At 43.7% G+C, this 25819-nt stretch overlaps 1 protein-coding gene across 1 annotated transcript in view; it reads right to left on the bottom strand.

Moving 5' to 3' along the window:
• Positions 1-25324, bottom strand: part of cdon (cell adhesion associated, oncogene regulated) — a 40911-nt gene extending 15587 nt beyond the window's left edge. Inside the window, exons 1-9 of the mRNA XM_080053773.1 lie at positions 24949-25324; positions 10862-11004; positions 10276-10554; positions 9633-9779; positions 9141-9284; positions 8547-8837; positions 7608-7877; positions 1560-1834; positions 116-287 (exon numbers count right to left, since the gene is read on the bottom strand). Of these exons, the coding sequence (XP_079909899.1) occupies positions 116-287; positions 1560-1834; positions 7608-7877; positions 8547-8837; positions 9141-9284; positions 9633-9779; positions 10276-10554; positions 10862-10934 (1651 nt within the window). The 5' untranslated portion in view covers positions 10935-11004; positions 24949-25324. The remainder of the gene's footprint in view (positions 1-115; positions 288-1559; positions 1835-7607; positions 7878-8546; positions 8838-9140; positions 9285-9632; positions 9780-10275; positions 10555-10861; positions 11005-24948) is intronic.
• Positions 25325-25819: the final 495 nt, after the last annotated feature.

Genomic DNA, 25819 nt, shown 5'->3' with positions numbered 1-25819 from the left:
GCCAAAAAATGACTATAGAAACTTTAGTTGTTGTGCTTTAGAAGTTAAGATTTTTGTTTCAGAGTATTGAAAAAAAATAGAAATTCTCGTCTTATAAGGAAGTGCTCTGACTAACCTTTGCCTGTGCGGAAGGTGAGCATGGCTGGCTGTCCCTCTCCGGCTGAGCTGCGAGCGACCATGAGAACCTCATAGAGACTGGAGGGCTCCAGCTCAGACAGCCTCAGAGTCTTCTCACTGCCGGGGACACGCACAGTCTGCCAGTTCACCACTGTTCCCAATTCATCCACCTGCCACACACATAGACACAGAAAGTCAAGTCACTTCTATATTATTTATATCCGAATAGCACATTTAAAACACCAGTAGTTGACCCAAAGTTGCTTTTTAGTCGAGATAGATATAATAAAAACTCCAAATACAATAGGAAAAGTAGAATAGAAAAAATAACATTAAGATTAAAACAGCACAAACCCCCAACACATGTCAGAAACAGCAGAGGTAAAGTTCTAAAAACAAAAGGGTAGAATTAATCAATCAAATAATTGGGGAACCTCAGACCTCAGGCAAGAGAAAAAAGGTATTGAAAGACGACCACACACACACGCGCGCGTGCGCGCACACACACACACACACACACACACACACACACAGAAAGAAAAACAAAATCATCTGTTGACAGTCTACAGTCTTCCAGAGTTCAGTCACTTTCCGATCCCATTTAACGACAGGGAACAGCTTCAGAATATCAAATCCCCTCGTGAGAATTCTGTCACAATTTCCAACTCCAGCTGAACGGAAGTTCCGCTGCCAACAAAGTCTTAACTAGTATCGCTGCCGTTTTATAGTCAGAATGACTTTATGGCTGAAGCAAAACACAGGCAAATTAGTTCAAGTCCTGGGCTGATACTCTCTTTATTTAATTAACTAATTACATTCGCTAATCCTCAGTTGGTTTACGCAAAACACACGAGGAAGAGGTAATGAAATTGATCATTAAAGGTCCCATAATATGCTTATTTTCAAGTTCAAAATTGTAATTTGGGTTTCTACAAGAAATAGTTTTCCTTGTATAGTGTCCAAAAAAAACTTTATATTTCTCACAGTACCATTGCTAAATCTCTTCTTTACAGCCTCTGTCTAAAACGCTCTGTTTTAAAGCCTGTCGTTTTATATTAAGCCCGGCCTTCCACAAAGCCCAGTCTGCTCTGATTGGCCCTAAATCTAACTGCCAGCTTCTTTCAGAGGTAACTGGGGTTGTGATTATCACAGTTGGAGATGATGTGATAGAAAGTTACATTAGTAATGGGGAGGGCCATGGCTTCTCCTGTTATGACGTCGTAAGGGGAGAGAAATCTGACTGAAAACAGGTTTCCAGAAAGGTGGAGAAATAGAGAGATGGATGTTTTTTTCTCATACATTGGGAGTCTCTAGTCACACCGGGGACCCATATAAATGTTTAAAAAAAACATAGAAAATTGCATTTAGCATATAGTTTAGCATACATGCTAGTTGTTAAATATGAAAAACATGGCAGTGTTTTTTTTTTTTTTTGCCCTCACCTTACGATATTTGACAAAGTAAGCGTTGATAGGGCTGCCTCCGTCCCGGCCTGCCCTCCACTCCAGGTCATACAGGTCGGGCTTGTGTGTCTGTGGCGGGCTGGTGATGATTGGCGCCTCTGGGGTGGGACGGTCCACGCTGCGCTCCGACGGCAGGCTGACCGCGTCCCCTTCCTCTTCAGTTAGGAATCTCTCGTGTCCCTCGTCACTCTGCATGGGGTGGAGGGACGGGGAAGGGTCCGGCAGGGTGCTGGCAGTGGAGCCCAAATGGGTGTCTGTAGAAGGGAGAAAAATCAGGCACATAATAGTTTATAAGAAAGCTGAAATAATATTTATTTTTTGGTTTTTATTATAAAATTCCTTGTTTGGTCATCATCAAATGAAAATGTGCAGACATGTTTTTTTTCAGGTTTCGTCAAAATTATTTTTATAAAAGCCTTTCATATATATTTTTGTTAAAATATAGTAATTATTTTGTCTCATTAGCGTTAGTAACAAAGCTTTATTTCAAAAATTTCTTTGTCTTGATAAAATTAATCTGATGAAAACAAATGTGCCTTTTTGGGGTAACATTAGTCAAAATTCAAATAGACAAAGATTGATTTTAGTATCAGAGAAGAGCATTTTTAAGATTTTATATGGACACTGAATGCAATTAAAGTTTACTACCAATCATATTTATTAAATATTGCAAATTAATTTTCATCTCTAAAATGTATGATGTCACCTTACTGCATAACAATATATTGTTTCATTCTTAAATGTTACTGAACAAGAGAGATGCACTCTGGTATAAGCTCTTAAAGATAGGTATCCAGGGTAAATTCCTTAATGTAGTTATCAATATGTATAAAAATATAAAATCATGTGTATATGTTAATGGGGCTAAATCTGAGTATTTTGCAAGTTTAACAGGAGTTAGACAGGGTGAAAACTTATCACCATTGCTGTTTGCCCTCTTCATTAATGACTTAGAGGATTATCTTTTACAAAAAGGTTGTGAGCCCATTACTTTCGATGATGCTGTGTTAGACAATTATATACAACTAATGGCACTTATGTACGCTGACGATACTATTATCATGTCTACAACTAAGAGAGGGTTACAGAAAGCTATAAATCATATGTGTGACTTCTGTGAGAAATGGAAACTAAAAGTTAATAGCGATAAAACTAAAGTTACAGTTTTTGGTTTTAGAAGAGCTGATACTAGTACATTACAGTTTGTCTGTAACGGTCAAAGTCTAGAGACTGTACATTGCTTTAGATATCTTGGTGTCATCATGAATTACAATGGCTCATTTAAAATTGCTATTGAGGAACTGCGTAAGCAAGCATTGCGCGCAATGTTCGCTTTACTCAACAAATGCAGAAAGCTTCAGCTTTCTGTAGATGTCACTCTGGACCTTTTTGACAAGTTGGTTACTCCAGTTATGTTGTATGCATGTGAAGTGTGGGGGTTTGAGAAACTACATCTGTTAGAAAAACTACATCTCAAATTTCTAAAGTACATCTTAAAAGTTAAAATGACAACCTGCAGTAATATGGTATATGGAGAACTTGGACGGTACCCACTATGTGTTACAGTTAAAAAAAGAATAATTGGATATTGGGGGAGACTGTTAGAAAGTAAAGAAAGTAAACTTAGTAAAATCATGTACAATCAGCTACACAGCCTGCATAGCAGCGGTGTGTATGCTTCACCCTGGGTAGCACAGGTGAAAAAGATACTGGATGACTGCGGGTTGTCATACATTTGGATAAATCAGAAGTACAACAACATTAACTGGCTGAAAAGAACTGTTGAGCAGAGGTTGCAAGACCAATTCATTCAGAAATGGCAGAGCGAGCTTACAAGCATGACTTCCTGTGACACATACATTGAATTTAAACAAGAGTTTAAATTAGAAAAATATTTGCTATATGAAAACCAAAAGTCCAGGCAGGCTATATGCAATTTGAGAACAAATAACACCAGAATACCTAAAGTCACTGGAAGGTACAAAGGGCTGGAACGAAGTGAAAGATCTTGCAACCTCTGCGATTCCAACTGTGTTGGTGATGAGTATCATGTATTTTTTGAGTGTAAAAATGTAAATGTAGTGTACTTTAGAGATAAATACCTGCCAAAATATTATGTTTATTTTCCATCTCACATAAAATTGATTTTGCTTTTGAGTTAAAAAAAACCAGGGGTTATTGTTAAAACAGGCGCCTTTCTGAGACATGTATTGCCATTGTTTAAGTAATGTTTTTGTTTGTTTTTGTTTTCTTGCCGTACACCATTGTTTTGTTTTGTAATGATTTAATTTGAACTGTGTGCTCCATGCCATGTGCTATGGCCGTGAGCCTTAATAATAAATGAAATGAAATGAAATGAAAAAAAGATTCTATGTAGCACACTCAATTTCCTTCATAAGATAACTACAGTGTCCCTGGACAAAGCACGCTGTAATACAAACTGAAGCAATGGCAAAAATGACGCTCTCAGTCAGTGACTCACAGAGGTTTGCTGTACATCATATCCAACAGAGGACATCCAACCAGTGCTGGAAAGTCCTACATTTGGAAGAACAAGCCTCTTCTTACTCTACTTAAAATAACAAGAAAAACCTGGATCTCTAGCCGCGCTGCATAATCATGCTTTGTTTGTTTTTTTCATTAAACCTTCGCCACAGCACAAGAGAGGTCCACCTGGGCAAATCTTGCCGGCCGGGAGTCTTATTATGGCTGACACCAGTTTGGCACTGGCCTGGGTGGAATTTTTTTTTTCACAGACGTTTTTTGGAAGGGAGCACACAGCCCACAAAAAGCAAGGGACTGCTCTAACTCCCAAAACTTCACCACTGAGGGCAAAGATCCCCATACTTGAATATTAAAAAGCTAAACAATTGAATAAGGTTTGGTTAAAGCAGTGAGGTTTTTGCTTCAGGGGGGATAAACTGCTAGGTCCCGGTTGGGTCCGTTTTTTGGGGGGCCAGTTTTGTGTGTGTGAAGCAACCGGTTCATTTCGTTAAACAAACAAGGCCCGGAGCTGGTAACACTAGACCTGATCCTAGGACTGTGGCCAGCTGCCACACATTCCACACGCCGACCATTAAAATACCGGGTTGTATCAAGACCCCAGTAATATATCCACTACATCTACGCACTCTTTAGGAATATCATAGTGCTCAGATGTTAATAATACAGGTAAATAAACCAATATCCTGTTCACAAGCTCACATACACACACACACACACACACACACACACACACACACACACACACACACACACACACACACACACACACACACACACACAGAAGACTATCAATGATATGTTGTCTTATTATTTTTCTTTGATCGTTTTTGTTCTTTATAACACTATGATATTTTTATCCTGTGGTTGAGGCTGCCTGCACTGTATTCATTTGTTATCTTTGTCATTCTGTACATTTTTAGTTGTGCAAATAATACAAATAAAAAAAATAAAAAATGGAAAACTACTCTGCACTCCACCAATGACTCACTCCTCAACCCGGCTCACTGATACGGGAGGAGGCTATTAGGCCCGCAGCATCCTTCTCCCCTCCTGATGGAAGGGAGTGATATATCTGACGTAAGTGATACCACACCTGGACCGAGATTTAGCTGCCAGGCCCTTCCCAGAGAAAGGTCAGTGCATTAGCGGTGAGCACATGGCAGTAAATGGGACAGTAAATCAGGGAACGAAGAGCCTCAAAGTTTGGACAGAGTTCAGCCCCATTCTGGAGGACAAAGGGAATGTGTTTTTATATATTCCTGACTGACTGCCTGGAAATCCCAAAAAGCTGGAGCAACTATACTGATTATTTACATTGTGTCCATCTGTTGTTGTTGTTGTTTTTTCCCAATCTGTTAATCATTTGGTTTGGAAGATGGCAGTAAAAAGGGAGAAAAGTCCAAGGTGATGTGTTCTTTTGTCCTTGGGTGGATACCTAGTATTTTCAGTTTTTGATGGACCCGAGGCATTAATAATAACTATATAAAAATAGCATTGTTTTCACATAATGACAGTCTAGTTTGCTATTACATGTCACTTTTGATCATCAGAGGAAAACTGGTGCTCTTTCATGATTATTTTAAAGTTCCTTGTAGGAGGTTTGAATACGATTTGTATGGATAATCCCAATTGACTCATTTCCCGGAAGTCAGCTAATTCACTAATCATTTCAGCACTCGTTAGAAGTAGGCCTGCAACTATAAGCTTTGTCATTTTGGAAGCAATGGAAAAAAAAACAGCACCGTGTGTGTGTAGATGGGTGAAGGCCAGGGAAGAAAAAAACAGCCAATCACAAGACAGAATTAGGGGACACCAAATCATCCCTGTCGCACATCCAACTCCAGTGGATGAAAGCAGGGTGTTGCCGTGGCGATGGAGACAACAACACCAAACAGTCAAAAAACCCAAACATATTTCAGATTGCGCTCTGTGATTAATTTTAACAGCGGACTAAGTTAACACACATCAATGACAGTGTTTACAGTAAACGCAAAAGGGCATTTTGATAAGCGCTCCTGTGCCTGGCGGTACCTTAAAAAAAAACTGAGTGAACACAAACTGACCTCAGGACTGTTTACTTCTCCTGCTGACCATATCGTGGCTTATCAGCTTCACATTCTATTTATGTGTAAAGTGTGGTAGACCTGCAGCCAAAGATATATTAAATCTCATTTGTCTTCCTGTGGTCTGTGCGAAGGGGGGAGCCAGTGTTTTGCAGTGCGCTGGGCCCAATCCTGTCTGATCTGTACTGACTACTCCCTAACATGTATGTACCACATGTAGCAACGTTAATCATTCTGTAGATAGAAGGGGCGCGCTCAGGAATGGGGCCACGGCGGAGTAGTATGGCCTGGGGAGGCTTGGGGTTGTGTGTGTGTGTGTTACTACACGTGTGAGTGTATATGTGCGGCTGTGTGTGTGTGCGTCTATGTTAGTGTGAGTGATACTGTGCATGTGTATGTGCATCTGTTTTGCGTGCGTCTGTGTGCGTGTGGGTGTGTGCATGCCTGCTTACGTGTGTGTGTGTGTGTGTGTGTGTGTGTGTATTACTGTACGTGTGTGTTACTTTGTGTGTAACTGTGTGTGTGTGTGTGGGGGGGAGGGGGGGGGGGGTTGTGATGTGTTAATAAATAAAAGGCAGTTGTGTGTGATGTTGACAGCTGGGTGGTCTGCTCCTCGTCATAACCCTCCACGGCTACTCCTTACATTCCAGTGTCCGGGGCTTATCCCCGACCGCGTGCACAAAGCTCACTCTCACGCTCAGGCTCAGTTCAAGGCTCAGGAGGAGGGCGGCCTTGGCTTAAGCCTCTCCTACTATACCAGCCCTTCAAAAAACACTCACACACACAGGCGCGAAAACAGGCACGTGCACAGACACAGACACTCGCACACACACACACACACTCAAAGAGTAAGGACTCTCTGCAGATACTGCACTGTATGTGCAGGCCCACAGAGATTCCACCTGGTAAGTATTGTTAAAAGCAGGGTTGGTCATTTTATTCAATATACACTTTTTGCTAGATTGTTTGAAATGTTCCTTACACACAGAATACAACAGTAGCATAATTGTTGTAACAGTTTCAAATCATGTGGAATTTCTCACTGGGTTGCCATTTGTATCAGCAAACACATGAACTCTGCCAGGATCTCCAGTTTCAGCGTGAATACTGTTAGTTAGGATCTCAGTACAGAATGAGTACAAGTTACAGCATACAGTGGCAATGCAACAATGGATCCCCGCTTTGTGTCTATTGAAAGGGAAATTAAAGTTGAATATTGGAAGCTGTACTGTTAAATACCTTAATCAACTGCAATTGTGGTTGCATGTACGTGTGTGTGTACGTGTGTGTGTGTGTGTGTGTGTGTGTGTGTGTGTGTGTGTGTGTGTGTGTGTGTGTGTGTGTGTGTGTGTGTGTGTGTGTGTGTGTGTGTGCGTGCGCGATCTGGCCACTCAAATGTAAAGATTTGCAGATTATTTGCGTTTTACATCCATGTTATTGAATATAACCCATTGCATACCTGATTGCGTGGTAAGAAATCCGTATGACTGTGCCGAGCTAATGCCATTGTCCAGCAGACACTGGAACACGCCCTCGTCCCGTGATGTCACTTCTGTAAGAACCAATGAGGATCCAGAGATCTGAAAGCGTTTTGATTGGACGATGGGGTTGGTGTTGAACAGCCAGGTGATGTTTGGAGAAGGGCTTCCTTTTGACAGGCAGGTGAAGGTAGTGGAGGAGCCGGGGGAGACGAACTGGTCGCTAAGGCCGTCTAAGATAGAGACAGGCTCTGTGGAGGAGAGGGAGGAGAGATTAACATCACCGTGAAGACTGCTGTAAACTGTCCACACATCCAGACAACCTTTGATTAGTTTAGTTTGATGACATAGATACATAACATGTCATCTTAACTCGTTTATACTCGATACTGTAATTTTAAAAGGTGTAATGTGGAACCATTAGCTTTATACACTCACCTAACCTTTTTTACATTCTATTATATTTATATGTTTATTTATAAAAAAGTGTTTCATTATTATAAGTATAAATGTATGTACGTTATATACATATTACATATAGACACATATTACGGCCAGAAGTTATGTCGTCGCCATACATGCTATTTTAGAAAATTTGTTTTTCAGTATATTTTTTTTAAAGATATTTTTTGGGCATTTTTATGCTTTATTGATAGTGCAGAGAGACAGAGGTGAAATGGGGCAGAGAGGGGAGTGACATGCAGAGAACGACCGCGGGCGGGAATCGAACCTGGGTCTGCTGCTGGGCCCGGCCCGGGGAGGGGGACGCCTTACCAAAGTATATATTTTTTTTAAATCTTTACACATTTTCATTTCCTCATCTTAATAATTCCACATGTTTACTCCTTTTACAGATATACATTTATTCTAATCTTTATCATTGTTAACACAAACACATTCCCTTTAGTTCTCCGTCTTACCTAGAACATTCACAGTATAGTTGGCGCTGATCACGGTGCCCTGTTCGGTCTCGGCTGCGCAGGTGTAACTCCCTTCATCTCTGGTCGTCACAGTAACAAAGGCCAGGTTGTTGTGTTGTGGTTGGGTAGAATGCCCCGGTGTTAACTCTTTACCGTTCTTTAACCATTTCACTGCTGGAGCGGGACGTCCCGTCACAACACACTCCAATGTTAGAGGTTGAGACTGTTGCACCTTGATGGTCACTGGGGCGGAGGGGTACACTATCCGCACTGGAGCGGGGGAGTCTGAATCTAAATATGCAAATGAACAAGGTTAGTTAGACAATAGCAGAAAACATACACAAGCAAAAAAAAAACAATGGAAGTAAAAACAAATTTGATAATTCGAATTATTAAAAATCAAGGTCTATTGTGTATGTATCTGTACTTTCATTTATGTCAATTTACTAGAACTTTTTAATTTTTTTAGACTGAGAACTACTTAAATAGAATTTTGGATTATGCCTTGGTTATGATTGTACTTTATTATATATTCTTTCCCACAAAACAAATGAAAGAAAAAAAAAAACAGATCTTATATGTTGTTCGACTTACGTTTCACTGCTAGCTTAGTACCATGAGGCTGCATGACAGTTTCCCCGGTGATGGGGTTGAAGGCACCACATCTATACATGCCCTGGTGCTGGGAGGAGACAGAGATGATCTGGAGGTTTCCAGACGGAAGAACTAAGTAGTCATCTGGAAAGAAAAGAAAAGGAAAGAGCAGTTTCAGAAAAAGCACAGAATCAAGACTATAGTATGTAATGTGTATTACAAAGTTAACAGGTGAACCATAGGGGTACTAAATGGTTAAATTATTAATTATGATATATGTGGTTTTACCATGGAGATTTTAATAAATGTTGTAAAGTTTCATAAAATTCAATGGAGAAACCATGAAAAGATAAAATAACTACATGGAAAAGTTCCTCTTTGCCAACTCTAGTGAAAAATATTTTTAATGTTGCCAGCAATCGCCTACTAGCAGAAATATTAACAGTATACATACTAATGCATGCCAAATATTTTCTTTATTTGCTTACTAACCTGTTGACACTTCTATCCGCTCCCCCCGTACTTTTAGCCTTGGCAGAGCCGGGGGAACGCTGTGCGGTAGTGGACACTCTATGAGAACAGTGCTGCCCTCCTGCACCGATAAAGACCGCCGTCGACCCTCTTCATATTGTGATATTTCTGCAGTGACAAAAAAGAAAACAGACTAGTTCATTTATATGCAGGAGAATGTAGGATATTCAATATTTGATATTTGCTGAGTATCACAGCCAAGAACGGAGGCGACCTGTGCTACTCGAGCTAAATTGTTTGCGTTGGATCACTGGGTTTGTTTATAGATGCCGTGTGTGATACTATTCATGCCCTGATATACAGTCCCACATCAGGGTCGACCCCCTTTAGTGTCCCAACAGCACGCAGGGACATAACACACTAGACAGGAAAGCCCCAGGCTCATTAAGGATACCCGGTCAAGAGGCATTTGGACGGGCGCCCGAATTGAAAAAAACTCCAACTGCTTCCTTCCCCTCCGCCACTCCGAGGACAGCCATTCTTTTCAAAGTGTTCAACACTCACAAAACGGCCTTCCTTTTTTCTCAAGGCAGCTTCCTCCGTTTCTTCACCCAGACACTTTGAAGTGAGAGAAAAGAAAAGGGTTTATTCTCTGCATCCGTACCTGCTATGGCCACACGCGCGAGGCGGCTGGCGATGGCTGGCCCACGGTCTAAGCGTGCCAGACATTGATAGATGCCAGCGTGGAGGGGAGTGAGAGAGGAGATGGTGAGAGAGCCCTGGTCCACATCCACACCGGGCAGGGTGTCCCGGGACAGGGGAAGGCCTCTGAAGAGCCAGGAGACCACCGCAGAGGGAGGGCTCACCGAGCAGCTAAGGCGGGCCACGGAGCCTTGACTCTGGACCAAGGACGAAGGCTCAGAGCGGAAGGAGGGATATTGAGCTGGTGAGGAGAAAAACAAGGTTAAGAATTTTACTCTGAAGCAAAAATCGCAAGTTCTCTCTCTCTCTCTCTCTCTCTCTCTCTCTCTCTCTCTCTCTCTCTCTCTCTCTCTCTCTCTCTCTCTCTCTCTCTCTCTCTCTCTCTCTCTCTCTCTCTCTCTCTCTCTCTCTCTCTCTCTCTCTCTCTCTCTCTCTCTCTCTCTCTATATATATATATATAACGCCTTAACTATCAGATCCAATGCCTAACAATTAGGCATTTGGTATTCTGTCCCTTATGAACTGCTGGGAGTAGGAGCAGTACTTACATGAGCAGCTGATGAGCAGGGCCTGGCTGAGGCACAGCACAGTGGACAGGAGAACCCTTAGGCCACTGGCCATGGTGCACTCTGACCCCTGCCAGCAGCCGTGATGCCCCGCAACCACACACACCCTTGTCTGATCAGCAAACCTGCAAAAGAAGACAAGACACACACATCAAACAGGAGCTCTGCACGGACACATGACAGCGTCTGCACCAACAAAAGGAAAAAATGCGACAGAATTAATTACTAAACAAGCTTGAGAAGGGATTTTGGAGGTGGGAAGAAAAAAAAATCAATTAAGTTCCAAATGAATCCCCGTAGCCTTACGACAATCCTTCTAATCTTCACGACACATCCTCTTTACACACTCCTTGATCTCCACCTCTCCCACCCCTTCTCCTCTGACCCCTCTTCTTCTCGCCCACTTCAGGGTCTCCACGGAGGCTGGAATGTCTATACACCCCCCCTCTCTGCCTACCCTGTCTCTCTCTCCCACTGGGGTGGGGGGGGGGGACTGGACCCCTGGCTGGGATCCCCCGCTAATGGAGTGGAGCAGTTGGAGAGACTCAAGTCGCCTCCAAACTCTTAATATCACCCTCTTGTCACACTGTGTTGCTTCCTCACAGGTTCACCGTAGCCTGAAGTGTGGGCGCAGACACACTGGAGGGCCACGTAATTAGGAGCATTCCTCTGTCCTTTTCAAACCCCCCCCCCCCCCGCCCCCCCTCCGAAATGCAGCCACCTCCTCCTCCTCCTCCTCCTCCTCGCTTTTTTCCTGCTAAGAGTAATCCGGGGCAAAGCTTTGATCCCTGGTTCCCGGGTCGGTAACCAGGGTTTGAGCCTGAGGCCGGACGGGACAATGGGCCGTCCAGCTGTGATATTCACACTGGTGCTTCGGTGGATTCGCTAGACGTTACAGCGGAAGGGCTGACCGGGGGCCGAAGGGTGGGTCAAATTAAAAAGGATGATGTCTGGTAGGTGGGGGGGGGGGGGGGGGGGGGGGGGGCTGGGATCGGTGAAGCTGAACAAGGTTTCTTACCCAGTCACACTTTCTTACCTAGACATTGTTTCATCTGCTCCACAAATCAAGCAGGTCAATTTCTTTGGCCTCCACTCAAGTACTTTAGTGCGATGCCAGTAGGTAACAGTTATGTGCACTGCTACAATGAATGCTATTTTTTTGTATTCTTTATCGATTAATCAGTTGATTTCTTGACTAAAGAAATTGTGAAATTTCCTGACCAACAGTCCAAAGCCTAAAGACATTCATTATACAAACATATAATCCAGAAAAAGAAGGAGATTGTCACATTTGAAAATCTTAAAGAAGCCAATGTTGAAATAATCCAAAATCAAAACTATTGTTGATTAATTGTTCCTCTTTGATCTGACCAATGAGACACATATGCTTTATCCACTGCTCATCTTGCTACTTCTCTCTCTCTCTCTCTCTCAGAGGGGAGCATCTTGAGGAGGAGGAGAGGAGAGAAGAGAGACAGGAAATAATAAACTCTCCCAGCTCCCGGCTCACGCCCCCTTCTCACCCTGCGGTCAAAGGTCGGGGAAGACCAGAGAGAGAGGGTGAACCAGCGGGTGTAGGGTGGCCCTGGAACTGCCCCCAGAGGTCAACACCAGCTTTTTGGGGTTTCATTCACTCACACACACACACACACACACACACACACACACACACACACACACACACACACACACACACACACACACACACACACACACACACACACACACACACACACACACACACACACACACACACACATTCAGTTTTTCTACACACTTCAAACAAAAACAGGACGAAAATGTGCTCGCAAGAAATAATAAAAAAATCAATCATGCTGCTTGTTTTCTCAGTGGTTAAAATGTTGCCTTGATTCAAAAAACAATGAACAACTGTCATTTTGACTTTAGGATCAGAACACACTACATTATGCATGTGGTGTGCTCTTTGCATTTCAGGCTCCAGTGTTGAGTTTGAGCATTCTCTGTCAGGCGGATCAAACCCACATCTTTGCAGGCTAGCGTTTCTCCATCCCACGAGTTGCAACAGGCCCCTGCACACTGCCCCCATGTCATCAGTGGAAACTATCTTTCTCTCTCTGCCGGAATAATGATATATAATTACAATAATAACAACAGCGCTATAAAAAAAAATGCACAGCCAAGCTACGCGGGCACACATTGGCACACACGATGAGAAACCGGAGCTGATTCTGTAACTCCCTCTCTCTCTCTCTTCCTTCTTTTAACCAGTTACTTGCTCCCCCAGTGGGCGTATATAGCGGTCGGGCACCGCAGCTCTCGACTGGGTGCCCTTGTGTAAACACACACACAGCTGCCTATCGGGCCCGCAGATCTGGCGCAACAAGGAAACACAGGGGCATCATTCCTGCCTCTTATCTGTTTGGCTTTCCACTGACATCCGCCACCATGCAGCCGCCTCAGTAGAGACAGACACTGTGAGACATATCTTGTATCCCCCATCACAGAGAGAGTTGTGTCCTGATGCTGGCAGCAGCAGCAGCACCACTGGCTGCATGGAAAAGGCAAGTCCTGCTTCCTCATGAGCAGGCGCCCAGACAAAAGCTGGAGGAGTTATTTTGTTTTATTTTTTTTTCAAAAAGTTAACATTAAGAAGAGAAACAAATACAAAACATAGCAACGGATGAAACAGGCATGCTGAGGTTAAATTGTGTTGGGTTAAGGTGCGTTTTTTTAAGGGTGGGGGGAATTTAACTGAATAGGTTTGGCTATACAAGTGTTATAATTCAGGTCTGATTTGGAAGTTTTGATTTGTCGGATGAGTTTACTGTTATATGCTCATCTATATCAAAGTGTTATGACATTGGCTCACCGGCAACAGATTCTGGAGGAGTCCTTTGACAAAGGAGAAAGTCCATGTCAAGTTTAGTCTGATCGGCCTAAAGGAGCAGTCTGTCTCGGTCCAATTTTGATCTGTGGCTGTCTGGCCCAATCACTCCCTCCCTCACTCTGTTCTCCCTCTCAGAACTCCAGACTATACTACTTGAAGGAAAAAAGCATACCGCGTTCCAGATTTCCTCCTCCCATCCCAAATCCGATCTTGTGTCACTCTCTGTTTTTGCACTTATGTTGTGGATGCATGGCCATTCTCAAGGCGAGATCGTCCAGCTATAAATCGAAGAGACATCCTGCGTAGAAAACAGACTCTGCGCAGTTGAAAGCTGATATACAGACACTGGGACAGTTTATGAAAATAAATGAGGTTCGTGTCAGTGAGTTCAAGTAGAAACGTTCCTGCGTTTTTTTACGGGAGTGGGGGATGACCAGTGTGTGTTTGGCGAATGTTTGACTGACACCTGGCTTAGGTGTGTGAAAGCGAGAGAAGGCAGTAAGTCCTCATGTGTCAGACAGCTTGTGTCCCTCACTCAGTCTTTGTAACTCACTGTTTTTCCTATTGAATCTGACAAGCTCTGTTCCAAAGGCATCAATAGTAGAGGTATAGTGTTGAGAGGGCCAGGCAGCACCTTTATTTATCCATGTTGGGAGACAGACAAAACTTAGACACAGGACCACAGCCATACATCCCCTTGAAGGACAAGAGGGATCCCCGGTGATGACACAGGGGAAAATAAACACACTGACAGGCTACCCTCAGGGAAGGGAAAGGGGTTTGAGTTATAGGGGGGGTTAGCACCTGCACTTCTTGTTGGCCTCCTCTCCGCAGGAACTACTTAAAGCTCCATCTGCCTGCATGTGGGGCTGGCCCATATCCCTGTCGTATTGGGTAAACAGGGACAAAAGCAACGCGGCGGAGCATCAAAGACCTGGAGGGCAGAGCAAGAACAGGTCACAACTAGTGCTGCTGACTGAGGCAGGGGGCCTGGCCTCTCCGCTTCAAAAGACTGCACAGCTGAATGAAAGCCAACGGCAAACATCATAAAGACGCTACAATGCTGATTGGATAAGACGCGCCAATCCCGACTGCTACGTCGATCAATAGCAGAGATGTACCAATCCAATAAACAAGATAAGTAAATCCTTAAAAGAAGACAGAATTGTAACAAGTTCGTGGAAAACTGAATAAAGTTCAGACTCGGAGTCGGAGAAGTATTTTCTGGTATGATGGTCTAATCTGACCTGTGAGCTGAAGCTGATTCACATGCTATAATATACCCCAAACCTGCCCGCACTCGCCCCACATCTCACGGACAGAGGATCTGCAGCACACACATTCCTCAGAGCTCTAGTGTACACACACACACACACAAAAAGAGAGAGAGAGAGAGAGAGAGAGAGAGAGTGATGGACACACAGAAAGATACAGAGAAAGACACACACAGATACACACACAGGAGATGTGAGATAAATTCAAAACAGGAAGATGAGAGGCAATGGGGGGAAAGCATACAAGAGTAAAAAAAAATGGAGAGAAAAGTTCTCCGGGAGAGGAGTGAAAGGAGATGGGGGTAGGAAGAGGTGAAACATTCACTGGAAAGGTGAAAAGCTGCCAAGCCTCAACAAACTTCTCCTCCCTTCTTTATTTGGCTCAGAGATAGAGACATACAGATAATGGCTGAGCGTGTATCCACCACGTCGGCCAAAAGTCCAAAAAGGACAATTGATGATTCGGCCTGCCCTGACTCCTTTCAGCCCGGCCCAGAAAACTTTTTAGAAGATCCTCCTGAGAGAAGAGACTCTAGAGGACCATTATGGTCTTCTTCTGTTGGTCTGGGTGAACCCACTGAGGCCGCCCGGGGGCCACAGAGAAAACTAATGAGAGGAAAACACCGGGCCTCTGGTAAGGCCTAACTCTGTCTGATTAAAGACTGAGACGTTATTAAAAGTGGGAGAGTCTTAGAGAAGGGGAGTTAGCTAAAGAAAGGGAGAGAGAGAGAGACATGATTTGGAATCAAATAAGGGACTTAGGAGGCGAAGGAAGAGAGGTCCTTGTTGTTTTACAATGGGAAGTAAGGAGAATATCGCATTCAAGAGGTTTAGTCAATCCCTAATATAAAACCACTGCCCTTGTCTGAAGCTGAAATCCTCTGGAAAGTTAATGTAAGTCTCTTAGCAATAAATCATGTAAACTAAGAGTGACCACAGAAGACAAATGGGATTCATCTTCAAGGACGGTCCGCTTTCCAGACACGGCTACGTCTTAGTGCGTGGCTGGGTGTCTTCTGGAGGACAAAGCCTGAGCAATCCAGGAGACGCAGGGTGACGGCAGGGACAAACGGATCCCAGAACCCAACGACATCACACCGCAGCCCTGACGACACCGCCGTCATGTGGGATCAGACCAGAGGAGGAATGAAAGAAGAGGCCCCCGTGGGATCAGACAGTCACATCCCACAAAGCCATGTTTACCAAGGACACATATTACCCCCCCCTTCCCATTACCCTACACCCTATACCCTACATTCCCCCAACATCTCCCTTCAACAGAGCCCAACCCTTCCAAAGTGCCAGGGTCCGGGACCTGGGAGACAGCGCTAATTCCACCCCCAGGCTTGTTGGCCGAGAATACAAACAAGAGAGCTGAGAGGGGAGAGAATGCGAGGGAGGGAGCTACAAAGTTTGAGACAGAAGGGGTAGAGAGAGGGGGACTGAATGGTACAATATGTAAGACCCATCTTAATTGGAGATTGTTCTGTAATGTCTTGTTTTTCCCTGGGAATCTGTGCGAGGGGAGGGACCAGAGGGTGTGAAGGTACGCTTGTTTCCCAAGGTCCTGAACAGCGGGATTAACCAACGGGGGCGAAACTCAATAGCGGCCTTGGACACTGGAAAAAGATCTGCAGGTATCGCCACCATACAAGGCCACCTCTAGACCTTTTTCTGCAAAGCGCATGTAACTAACAACCCTTCCCCATTGTTGGAGCTCTCTTGGGCCCTTCCGGGTGATTTCACAGGCCTTTCAGGCCACAAGGGGAACGTCTGCTCAGACGGAAGAGGTAATTCTGATGGAAAGGAGGTATGCAGAAGAAGAGGGCCGTCTTGCCTGCAGGGTGTGTTCTAACACTGATCTCCCAACGTGTGCCAAGAGTCTGATTCATCACGCCAGGCGAGAGGGGAGCTGGGATAGGGGAGCTGGGATTGTGCAGCCGTGGCACTCAAGCAGAGGGAGGCCACAGATTCACATTCCTCAATATCAGCCTTGATTAGGAGAGATGATGGGAAAACCAGTGATGCAGGGGAGGAAGAAATTATCAAGTTTGCCAAATGCCTTGAAACTGTCCACCTTCTCTGGGGGAGTCAGGACACTATCTGTGTCTGTAAGAACGGTTGTGTGGGCTGTGAACTTTTGGGCATGCAGGAATCTGATCCAGCTGTCCCCACCCCTTCTCCCCTCTGCGCCGTCTCTCGTCCCTCCCCAACTCTCCTGGATTCCATCACTGCCTATGTCTCTACGGCAACAGGCGGCGAAGACGCAGACAACATATTCTGCTAAGTCTCCCCCTGATGGGTCCCTGGCTGCCGACCAAAAGTACTTTCAAACTAAAACATGTATATTAAATAATGCAATTCCAAACATGTGCAAGAAAAACAACATGACAGGCTGTCCAAACAGATGCTAACAAGAAACTCAGTTTTGCAAAGTCATTTTTTTTTATGCAAACAGAAATAAAACTGAACTCTTTCAGGGTGTTTGCCAGTTCTTTGTTTGTCTCTTAAGAGGCGTGAGAAAGAAAGTACACACAAGAGTATTTTCATTTCTCAGAGTGATGAATTGACTCTGTTAATGTAATGGATGGCCGTGCATTCACAGGGACGAGGGGGTGGGGGGGTTACAGGACAGAAAGCCTTGACTCCACAGCCAGACGGCAGAACAAAAACAAACAAATGTAAAAACGTTAAAATATAATTAGTCTTCTTAGCCAGTTCCACAAATCTCTTGGATAAACCCAAACAAACTAACCAGCTCCCTTGTACGTACACGTTTGAGGACCCAAAGATAAATATACAGTCCCAAACAGAGTGTGCAAATGCTTTATTTAGTTTGTCTAAATGTTTATCCGTCTCGCCTTGTAACACTCCATGCTTGTTGTGCAGCAATCGAGTGATCACAAAACAAACTTGGTGGTGATACGTCAACACACAGATCATCTGAGTTTCCACATCTGGCTCTGGATCAAATCGTAAAAACCACTCCAACATATTTAGGGTCCAGGCGGCTTATTGCTGCAGTGTTGAAGGTGAGAGGAGCTTTTGGCAGATGACGTAGGGCACTGACGGCGCCAAGAGAAACACAACCTTGTTACAACAGCAGAACATAGCAATAATATAGAAACCATGGTGTATGCTTCCTCAAGTGCATTCTTTGTGTAGGTTTGTGTGCGTATGCTACTGTGTAGGAGCACCGCAAAGAGATGACAGTGATTTATTTCCTGTGATTAAAGTCAGTCAACCCAAAGATGGGTTTTCATCTATCTAAGAAGAAATACATCCAACAGTACGCCGATGGTCCACAACATTCCCAGAACAATGCAGAAGGCTTGACCAACCATATGTTCTACCCTTCTGACTTAAATTCCTCCGCTCACTTTGAATATCTCTTATAAATTAAGGGTTCCATCGCTTCCTAAGGGAGCAGGGAAGGCCCAGAATGGCACCCACAACCACAGTCCCAGACAGGCTGCAGCAATACCCACACTGCCTCACACTCTGATCTGGGAGAAAAACAGCCCTTCAAACAAGTAGCCTGTTTGTCAGCCGGAGGGGAGTGCCAGCCACTAGTTTTGCCTTAATATAGTCTTGCTGATCCTCGAGCTGGCTTTTCAGCAGCGCACACATTCTGGTTCGCAGAAAACCCATGTCAGATGTGACTTATTGGTTCAACATTTGAAATAGAAAGCTGTGGTTACTCACAGCTTCAAGAAGAAAAGACTCCAACTCTTGGGGCCCACACCGAGGCGACAGACTAAGACAGGAATATTTAGTAGGGACAGTTTCAGGAAGGAAAAATAAATGAATCTTGCAAACAGGAAGACGCTGAGGATGCAAAAAAATTCCCCTTACAGCTCTGAAATACTTTGCTGTGAGAGCTGTCAGCAAGGGTTCAGTTCATAAGTTCACTCCCTGAGATCTTCCCTGGGGCGAAAGAATCATTAGGAAAGCTACACAAGACAAAGCTGCGGAACAATGGGTCTCATCATGTATTTTCTTGACAATTATGAGGAAAATTGTTGCTTTTGGCAAGGGGCAAGGATTGTGTAAAACGCCATGTCAAACCTTCCTGAGAAACTTTGTGTTCCGTCTTGTACAGTACATGTGCCGTTCTGCATCATGCTAAAGGCACATATAATATTGCAAGCCGAGCACATGAACGATAATTAACACATAATAAAAGGCAACAAACCTCAAACGGTAAGGGCAAAAAAGACTCGCAACGGCTTCAATCAACTCAGGACCAAAACCAAAGTACTTTGTCGTATGTAGTCTTTCGTTCTTCACATGAAGCATACCGGCAACATTTAAGATTTGATCTGAATGTACAGTAAAAATAATTTTTCCTATAGTAAAAAAAAATCATAGACTCTATCAAAGTGTGTCCCTAACTACAGTATCTAAGCATTTCCAATATATGAAACCGAATGGACAGTGTGTTTTTCCTGAAAGCGTCGTGTGAGGTATTGGTTTACATTCCCTTATCATATTGAGAACACAGACATATATATTTAGCCCGGGCTTGTAGTTTCATTACATTAACAGAACACAAAACATCTTCAGAGAAGAAGCAGACCTCCTGCCTATCTCCAGCCCGTACGGCTTGGTCCCGCTGCATTTCAGTGGCTGGCTTGAAACATCTGTTTCTGCTGCTCCAAAAAACTGTTTGTTTGTCTTAACAATTATGCCCCGATGTTTCTCATTTCATTTCTCAAATCTCTCGAAAGTCTTTATCCAGTTTCGGGTCCTTCAAGGTTCTGAATTTGAGAAACTCAATACGACCATTTGTTGAAAGCTGGTGTATACATTGGGCTACAGTCAGCTCACCTCTTGACATTTCAGAGGGAATCGTACCAGAGGAAGCACGAGGCCTATCTATAACCTGCTGGAGTAACATGCTTGCATAGTAAAGCGAGTCGGTGGCGGGCTGTTTGGATCATCTGTCAGAGGAGTAGGGGGACATTGGAGAAACAAGGAGGGGGTCCCACTGGGAGACAAACGCGTTGTGTAGTTAAAATAATGACGGTGTGAGTTCAGAGCAGATAAGAGGTGCTGCTAATGACAGCTTCACATAAACAAGAGTGACACCTTCAGCTACCGGGTCCGCCTTAACTACCACAACAGAGCGTCAATCTAACCAATTCAACTCACAGCTCAATCTAACCAATTCAACTCTCGGAGACCTAGGGTGCAAAGCAAAGGTTTTTGCTGTTAGCATTGCAGCTGCAGGGTGCAATCACCAACACAGCAGGCCCAAGAACTCAAACTCTCTCTCTCTCTCTGAACTGCACCATCTTTCCCATCGACCCCCTGAACTAGCTGCTGGGTGTTGTCAGTCAGCACCCCCCGGGCTCCTTGAACATGGGGGCTCTTTGGCATGCTGCCCAAAACTCTGCTCTGTCCATCTAATGAGGGACAGAGCTCTGGGCCTGTCCTTGACGAATGGGAGCTGAGGCTTGCAGGGTAAAGGCCAGCGTTAGAAACTTAGGAAAAAAATGCTGCAGTATGACTCAATCGCTGAGCAATGAGAGTAAAATGAGGGTGATGTGTCAGAAGTTCAAAACAAGCCCGGTTGTAGTTTGGGAATAGTTGCCTGGAGGGTTAAACATTGACCATACAACAGTGAGTCCACTTAATGCTACTTTATTATACTAAGAAGTTGAAATGGATTAGCCGTCAGAGGTTAAGGAAAATGAGTAAAACTTTATTAGCGTTGTTGAAATATTGTAATGATAATGATGGAAAAGTTGGGTGGAAGCTCAAAATTTCTTATTTTCCTCTTGTTTTATGACTCTCAAAGAATTTTTCTCAGCCAAAGGTTGATCCTTCGGGGCAAGAATATGAAACCATCACAGTGTGAAACCAAATAAACAACCACACCACATTGTGATTTAGGTTTTTATGTTCACTTCCATTTTGCTTTAGGGCCAGGGCTGAGGTTTATGCTGCCTGGCCTCAAATCTGTATACGGCCTACGAAACGGGAGAATGTGGGTGGTGCCCGAAATATACTTAGATCACCAATTTGGACACACCCTCTCCCATCCAACAGACATTCATTCATTGACTTATCTGTCAATGAAATTTTTTAACAGCTGAAAGAAAGGCTTAAACTAACAATTACTCATCTGTTGACTATTTTAGGATCTAAGGACAATCTTTTCAAAGCCCCAAAAGGATTGCTTCGAATCGCCGTCTTTTTCTTAACAGACCAAACCCGAAAATAAAATAAAAAGTCTTAAAAATCACATTTATGAAACCAAAAGCAGAAATGTTAGGCTGTTAGTTCATTGATGACTTCAAATATCAATGGCTTATCAAAAGTAGTTGTTGATTTAAATGTCTGTCAATTAACTGACCAACTTATCAAATCAGTACTGAGAAAGTGTTTCGTAATTTTACGCCAAAACTCACATACGACCTAACTTGCTGGAAAACCTCACTGTTACTAGGGTGTTACCTCATGTGCTACCACTCAACAATCATTTGTCATTGTTGGAGCGTATGTGGCTCTGTGATTATAATACTGCATCAGAAAAAAATCAAGAGAGCCATTATGAGAACAGGGGCTGGTATCATTACACGTGCTTACATTCAAATTGGCCACTTAACATAGTTTCTCCTACAGCAACATGTGTTTATCATTAGCCAGCACCCTAATGGCTCAAACATTATTCGAGCTCGCTTAATGGCATGGCTGTGCTTTGTACGGGTCTGTCTGATAAGAGCAGGGGCCACTAATGGTTTATTAATTTCCATACCAGTCACAAAAACAAGAGAAAAATGATTTTTTGCAGTCTCCGTCCAGATTTAACCACATTCCCAAATACAAAGTTACTGTTGGGAAAATCCTGCACAGTAACAACATGGTCAGAATGATATACTAAAAATACTCCAGTGGTCCTTATGATCAACTTCAAATGGACTAGCTATTGAAAAGAAAATTACATGATGCCATGCTCAGAGCTGAAACATTCCCAGCAACAAAGGGGGAACAACTTTCTCCACAAGCTGACCAGAATGCAATGCAGCCAGTGCAGTAGTAGTTAGAGCGAGCGAGAGAGGTATTCAAAGAAATGTGGGAAATCATTGAGTCTATTAAGTGAAAATGAGGGAAGGTCGAAGCAAAGTAACCACAGAACATAGAGAAAAGAGATTAGAAAACCTTACTAAATAACAACTCCTTAAACAGTATCAGTATCCGAACGTGAGGGAGGATTTTGCCTGTAAAGTGAACGCAGTTGGTGTCCGTGCCCCAACACCAAAAAGAGCAAATCTCTCTCCAGCCCTGTTGTCAAAAGCTCACCCCAATATTAGGGACCGACTGAAAGGGTTTGAAAAGGCATCGGAAGTGTCTTCTTGCCCCCCTCACCGACGCAACAATGCCCAAGCGACTGTTTGAACTTGAAAGTGTTTTATCGGAGAGCAGCCATGTGTGTCCCTCTGACTGGATGTCATGCGTTCGGGGAAGGATTCAAGACTTTGTTCTTGATAACTTTTAAGTGTTCAGTTTTCAGAGGGTTACCCCTATGTAACAAAAGCTCCCGTGAAGCTCTGATGATAGGGGTGAGCAGCAGACAGAGGAAATAACTTGAAGGGGGGGGGGAGTTAAGGAACTTGTCTCTGCAGTCACATCATGAATATATCATTTGTAGTCCAACATCCTTTTTATTTGTGCTCTGAGAGACTTGAGCAAAACTTTCATTGATAGTGTATTTACAATGCTCAACATTTGTATGGTAAATGGACTTGACTTATATAGCACCTTCTAGCCGATTTTCTCAGCCCCCAAGCGCTTTACATATCTTACCACATTCACCCATTCATACACACACTCATACACCAATGGGAGTAGCTGCCATGCAAGGCGCTCTCTGAACCATCGGGAGCAATTTGGGGTTCAGTGTCTTGCTCGGGGACACTTCGACATGTGGCGGGGAGACAGGGGATCGAACCTCCGACCCTGCACTCCAGAGGCGATCTCCCTGCCCACTTCGCCACTGCTGCCCACTGTATCATCCAGTATAGTGCATTATATGTACTTAAAAAAAACTGTTTAGCAAGATAGTATAAAACTTAACTCTTACCTTATTTTTGATAAAAAGAAATGTCATTTTAACAATATTGATAAATGTGAAAATTCACCTTAAAAAAAGAGTCCCAAAAAACTATAAAACTATAAAGTTTGGAGTTTTGATCCCCAAAGTTCCTTAAGTGCAGTGGTGCAGATCACAACACAGCGAGACCTGAGTAGAATAAGCTCATGCACACACTTGCACAAACTCAGTCCTGAGCTGTTAGTCAGGGATTTTTTTTGTCTTTTTCTGTACCCATCAAATATGTTTCTTGTTATTTTAATAATTCCCACATTGTAAGGAGTGTGATGCTGAAGCAACGAGTGAAAGTGAGCCAAATGTGAACAAAGCAAAAGCTACATTCACACATCTGCATCTTTTCCTCTATACAGTAAGTGCTTTTGAAGACTCCCCCCTTCCCTTTATAGTGTGTTTTGTTACTACACTAAGACTACAAAGCACATTACAATGACACCTTCTTTCAAACATGCAGGTGCAGTTCCATTATAGCCAATGCTTTGCACAGTAATTTGGCAAACTGTAGAGCAATATTAACATGGATTTACCAAACCAACATTTAACACGCCCCCCGGGGAATTTATTTAAAACAATAAAAGGACGTCTGTCTTTGGAGAGAGGGGGGGGAAACCAAACACAACTTTAAATAGTAGTCTAAGCCACCATGTCGCCTGCACAGTGGCAAATGTGGCAGAACGTTGGCTCCTAAGTAGATTAATAATATGCTACAAGTATAACTTTAGTACAAAGTAATTACTCACATAAATCCCCAGTCCATTTTATGACTGCGACACCAATGCGTCAACCAACGGACTGAAATATTTGCCATTTCTAAAAATGTTCTTTCATCCTTCAAAGCGCAGAGAGAGAGAGAGAGAAAGAGAGAGAGGGAGAGAGAGAGAGAGAGAGAGAGAGAGAGAGAGAGAGAGAGAGAGAGAGAAGCAGCCCGCAGGCCATCTGTTTTCATACTGGGACACTGCTGCCTTCCAGGGATGTTTACCAAACAAATATGTAGCCTATGTCTATTCTTGAGTTGCATTCACCTGAGGGACAACAGATCTGGGGCTGTGACAGAATGCACAAAGATGACAGATAATACACACAGTAATAATGAGAATCCGAATGCCTCGGGCTAGTGTATTTCAGCAACACACAAAGCATAGCCTAGTTTCAAACACAAATAGGTTAATGCTCTGTTGTATGTTTGAGGATTTTATGTCGCTGTTTGCATATAATCCAGCTATCATCTTAAAAAGATGAAGTCTGAAGTCTACACAGTAAAAACTACAGTAGGCAACATCATAATATGACACTTTATGAAAACTAAAACCAAAAAAAGTGATGTTGTCATAATACGGTAGCCTAAATTGGAGACTAAGTAGCAATATATAGGCTAAGTTTTGTTATGTAGGTTAGAGTCAGAGTTTTTGAAGTGCGTGCAAGTGTAGATAGTAGACCATGTTTACAGTCAAATGGATGTCATGGATATTCACTCATATAGGCTATTCTTCATATTAATATATGCGTACACGGGCGCCCTCGTTCACCAGACAGCCACATAGGCGATAGAAGGGTTCGTACCGCCGCTCCGTGCCGCTGCTCTCCACTTTCACCAAAATACAAAAGTTAACAAAACACGGTTATGTTAAGGAAACACACTAAACTCGCCTGCGGTGCTTTCTGCTTCTTTGAAATACACTTTTTTCTTTCAGTAGGCTACTTCCAAACACTCAGTTGGCCTGGAGCTCACAGCGAAGCCTCCCCCCGAAACCCCAACCCTGTACCCGGCTAGGCAAACACCAGCCTGGGACTCCCTTACGTCCGTTCTTACCTCTCTTACAGGAGGGCAAAAGCTGCGATCCGTCGGGTGAATATTCAGCAGCAAAACGCATTCTTCTGAAGGCAAATCCGTACGGGGCCCTCCATTAGACTCGGGCTCAAAGTGCGAGACGACGGGAGCAACATGAAAACAGCCGGAGGTTTGAAGGGGGGAAAGAGAATTTTCAAGTCCCGCAGAGCAGCGCAGGATTGGGGGCCAAGGTGCGACAACTCCCCCTGGTCTGAACTCTTGTGGAGGTAGTTTTCCCCTTTGAAGGAGTTTGGAAGTCCGCGTGTTCGTATAAAAGTCACACACTATCTGAGCCAGTCCAACCCCGTTATTGTAACTTCTTCTCCGTCTCTGTCTCTGTAGTACTACCGCTGCTGCCTCTTCCACACACACGCATCTTTGAAACCCAGTGTTGAATTGCTCAGCAAATCATGGCAGCGGCGAAGGCTGGTCGTCAAACCAGGAATGTCCCAGCCCCACTACACTATTAGAGAGAGAGAGAGAGAGAGAGAGAGAGAGAGAGAGAGAGAGAGAGAGAGAGAGAGAGAGAGAGAGAGAGAGAGAGAGAGAGAGAGAGAGAGAGAAGGAGGGGAGGGGGGAGATACAGAGGGGGTGTTACCCTTATAGACTGTGTGCATACGAAGTTTTACAATCTGCCGAAAAAAGAAAAAACTTCCTTCTTCCTCAGATCAGCGCACACTCACCTGTGTGAGACTCATTGTTATCAGGAAAGGTAAACCAAGCCTGAACACAATCCTCCCTTTGTTTAAATACTAACGTTAGATATTCACATTGACATCCCCATAATAAGGGATTCAGTTGGGTCCTATAAATGTTTTTTAAATGAGTCTTTGATTGTTTTGTATTTGAATTT

Source organism: Ammodytes marinus (assembly GCF_949987685.1).
Source record: "Ammodytes marinus genome assembly, chromosome: 3".
Taxonomy (NCBI): domain Eukaryota; kingdom Metazoa; phylum Chordata; class Actinopteri; order Uranoscopiformes; family Ammodytidae; genus Ammodytes; species Ammodytes marinus.
This window is presented reverse-complemented; position numbering and strand designations above follow the sequence as displayed.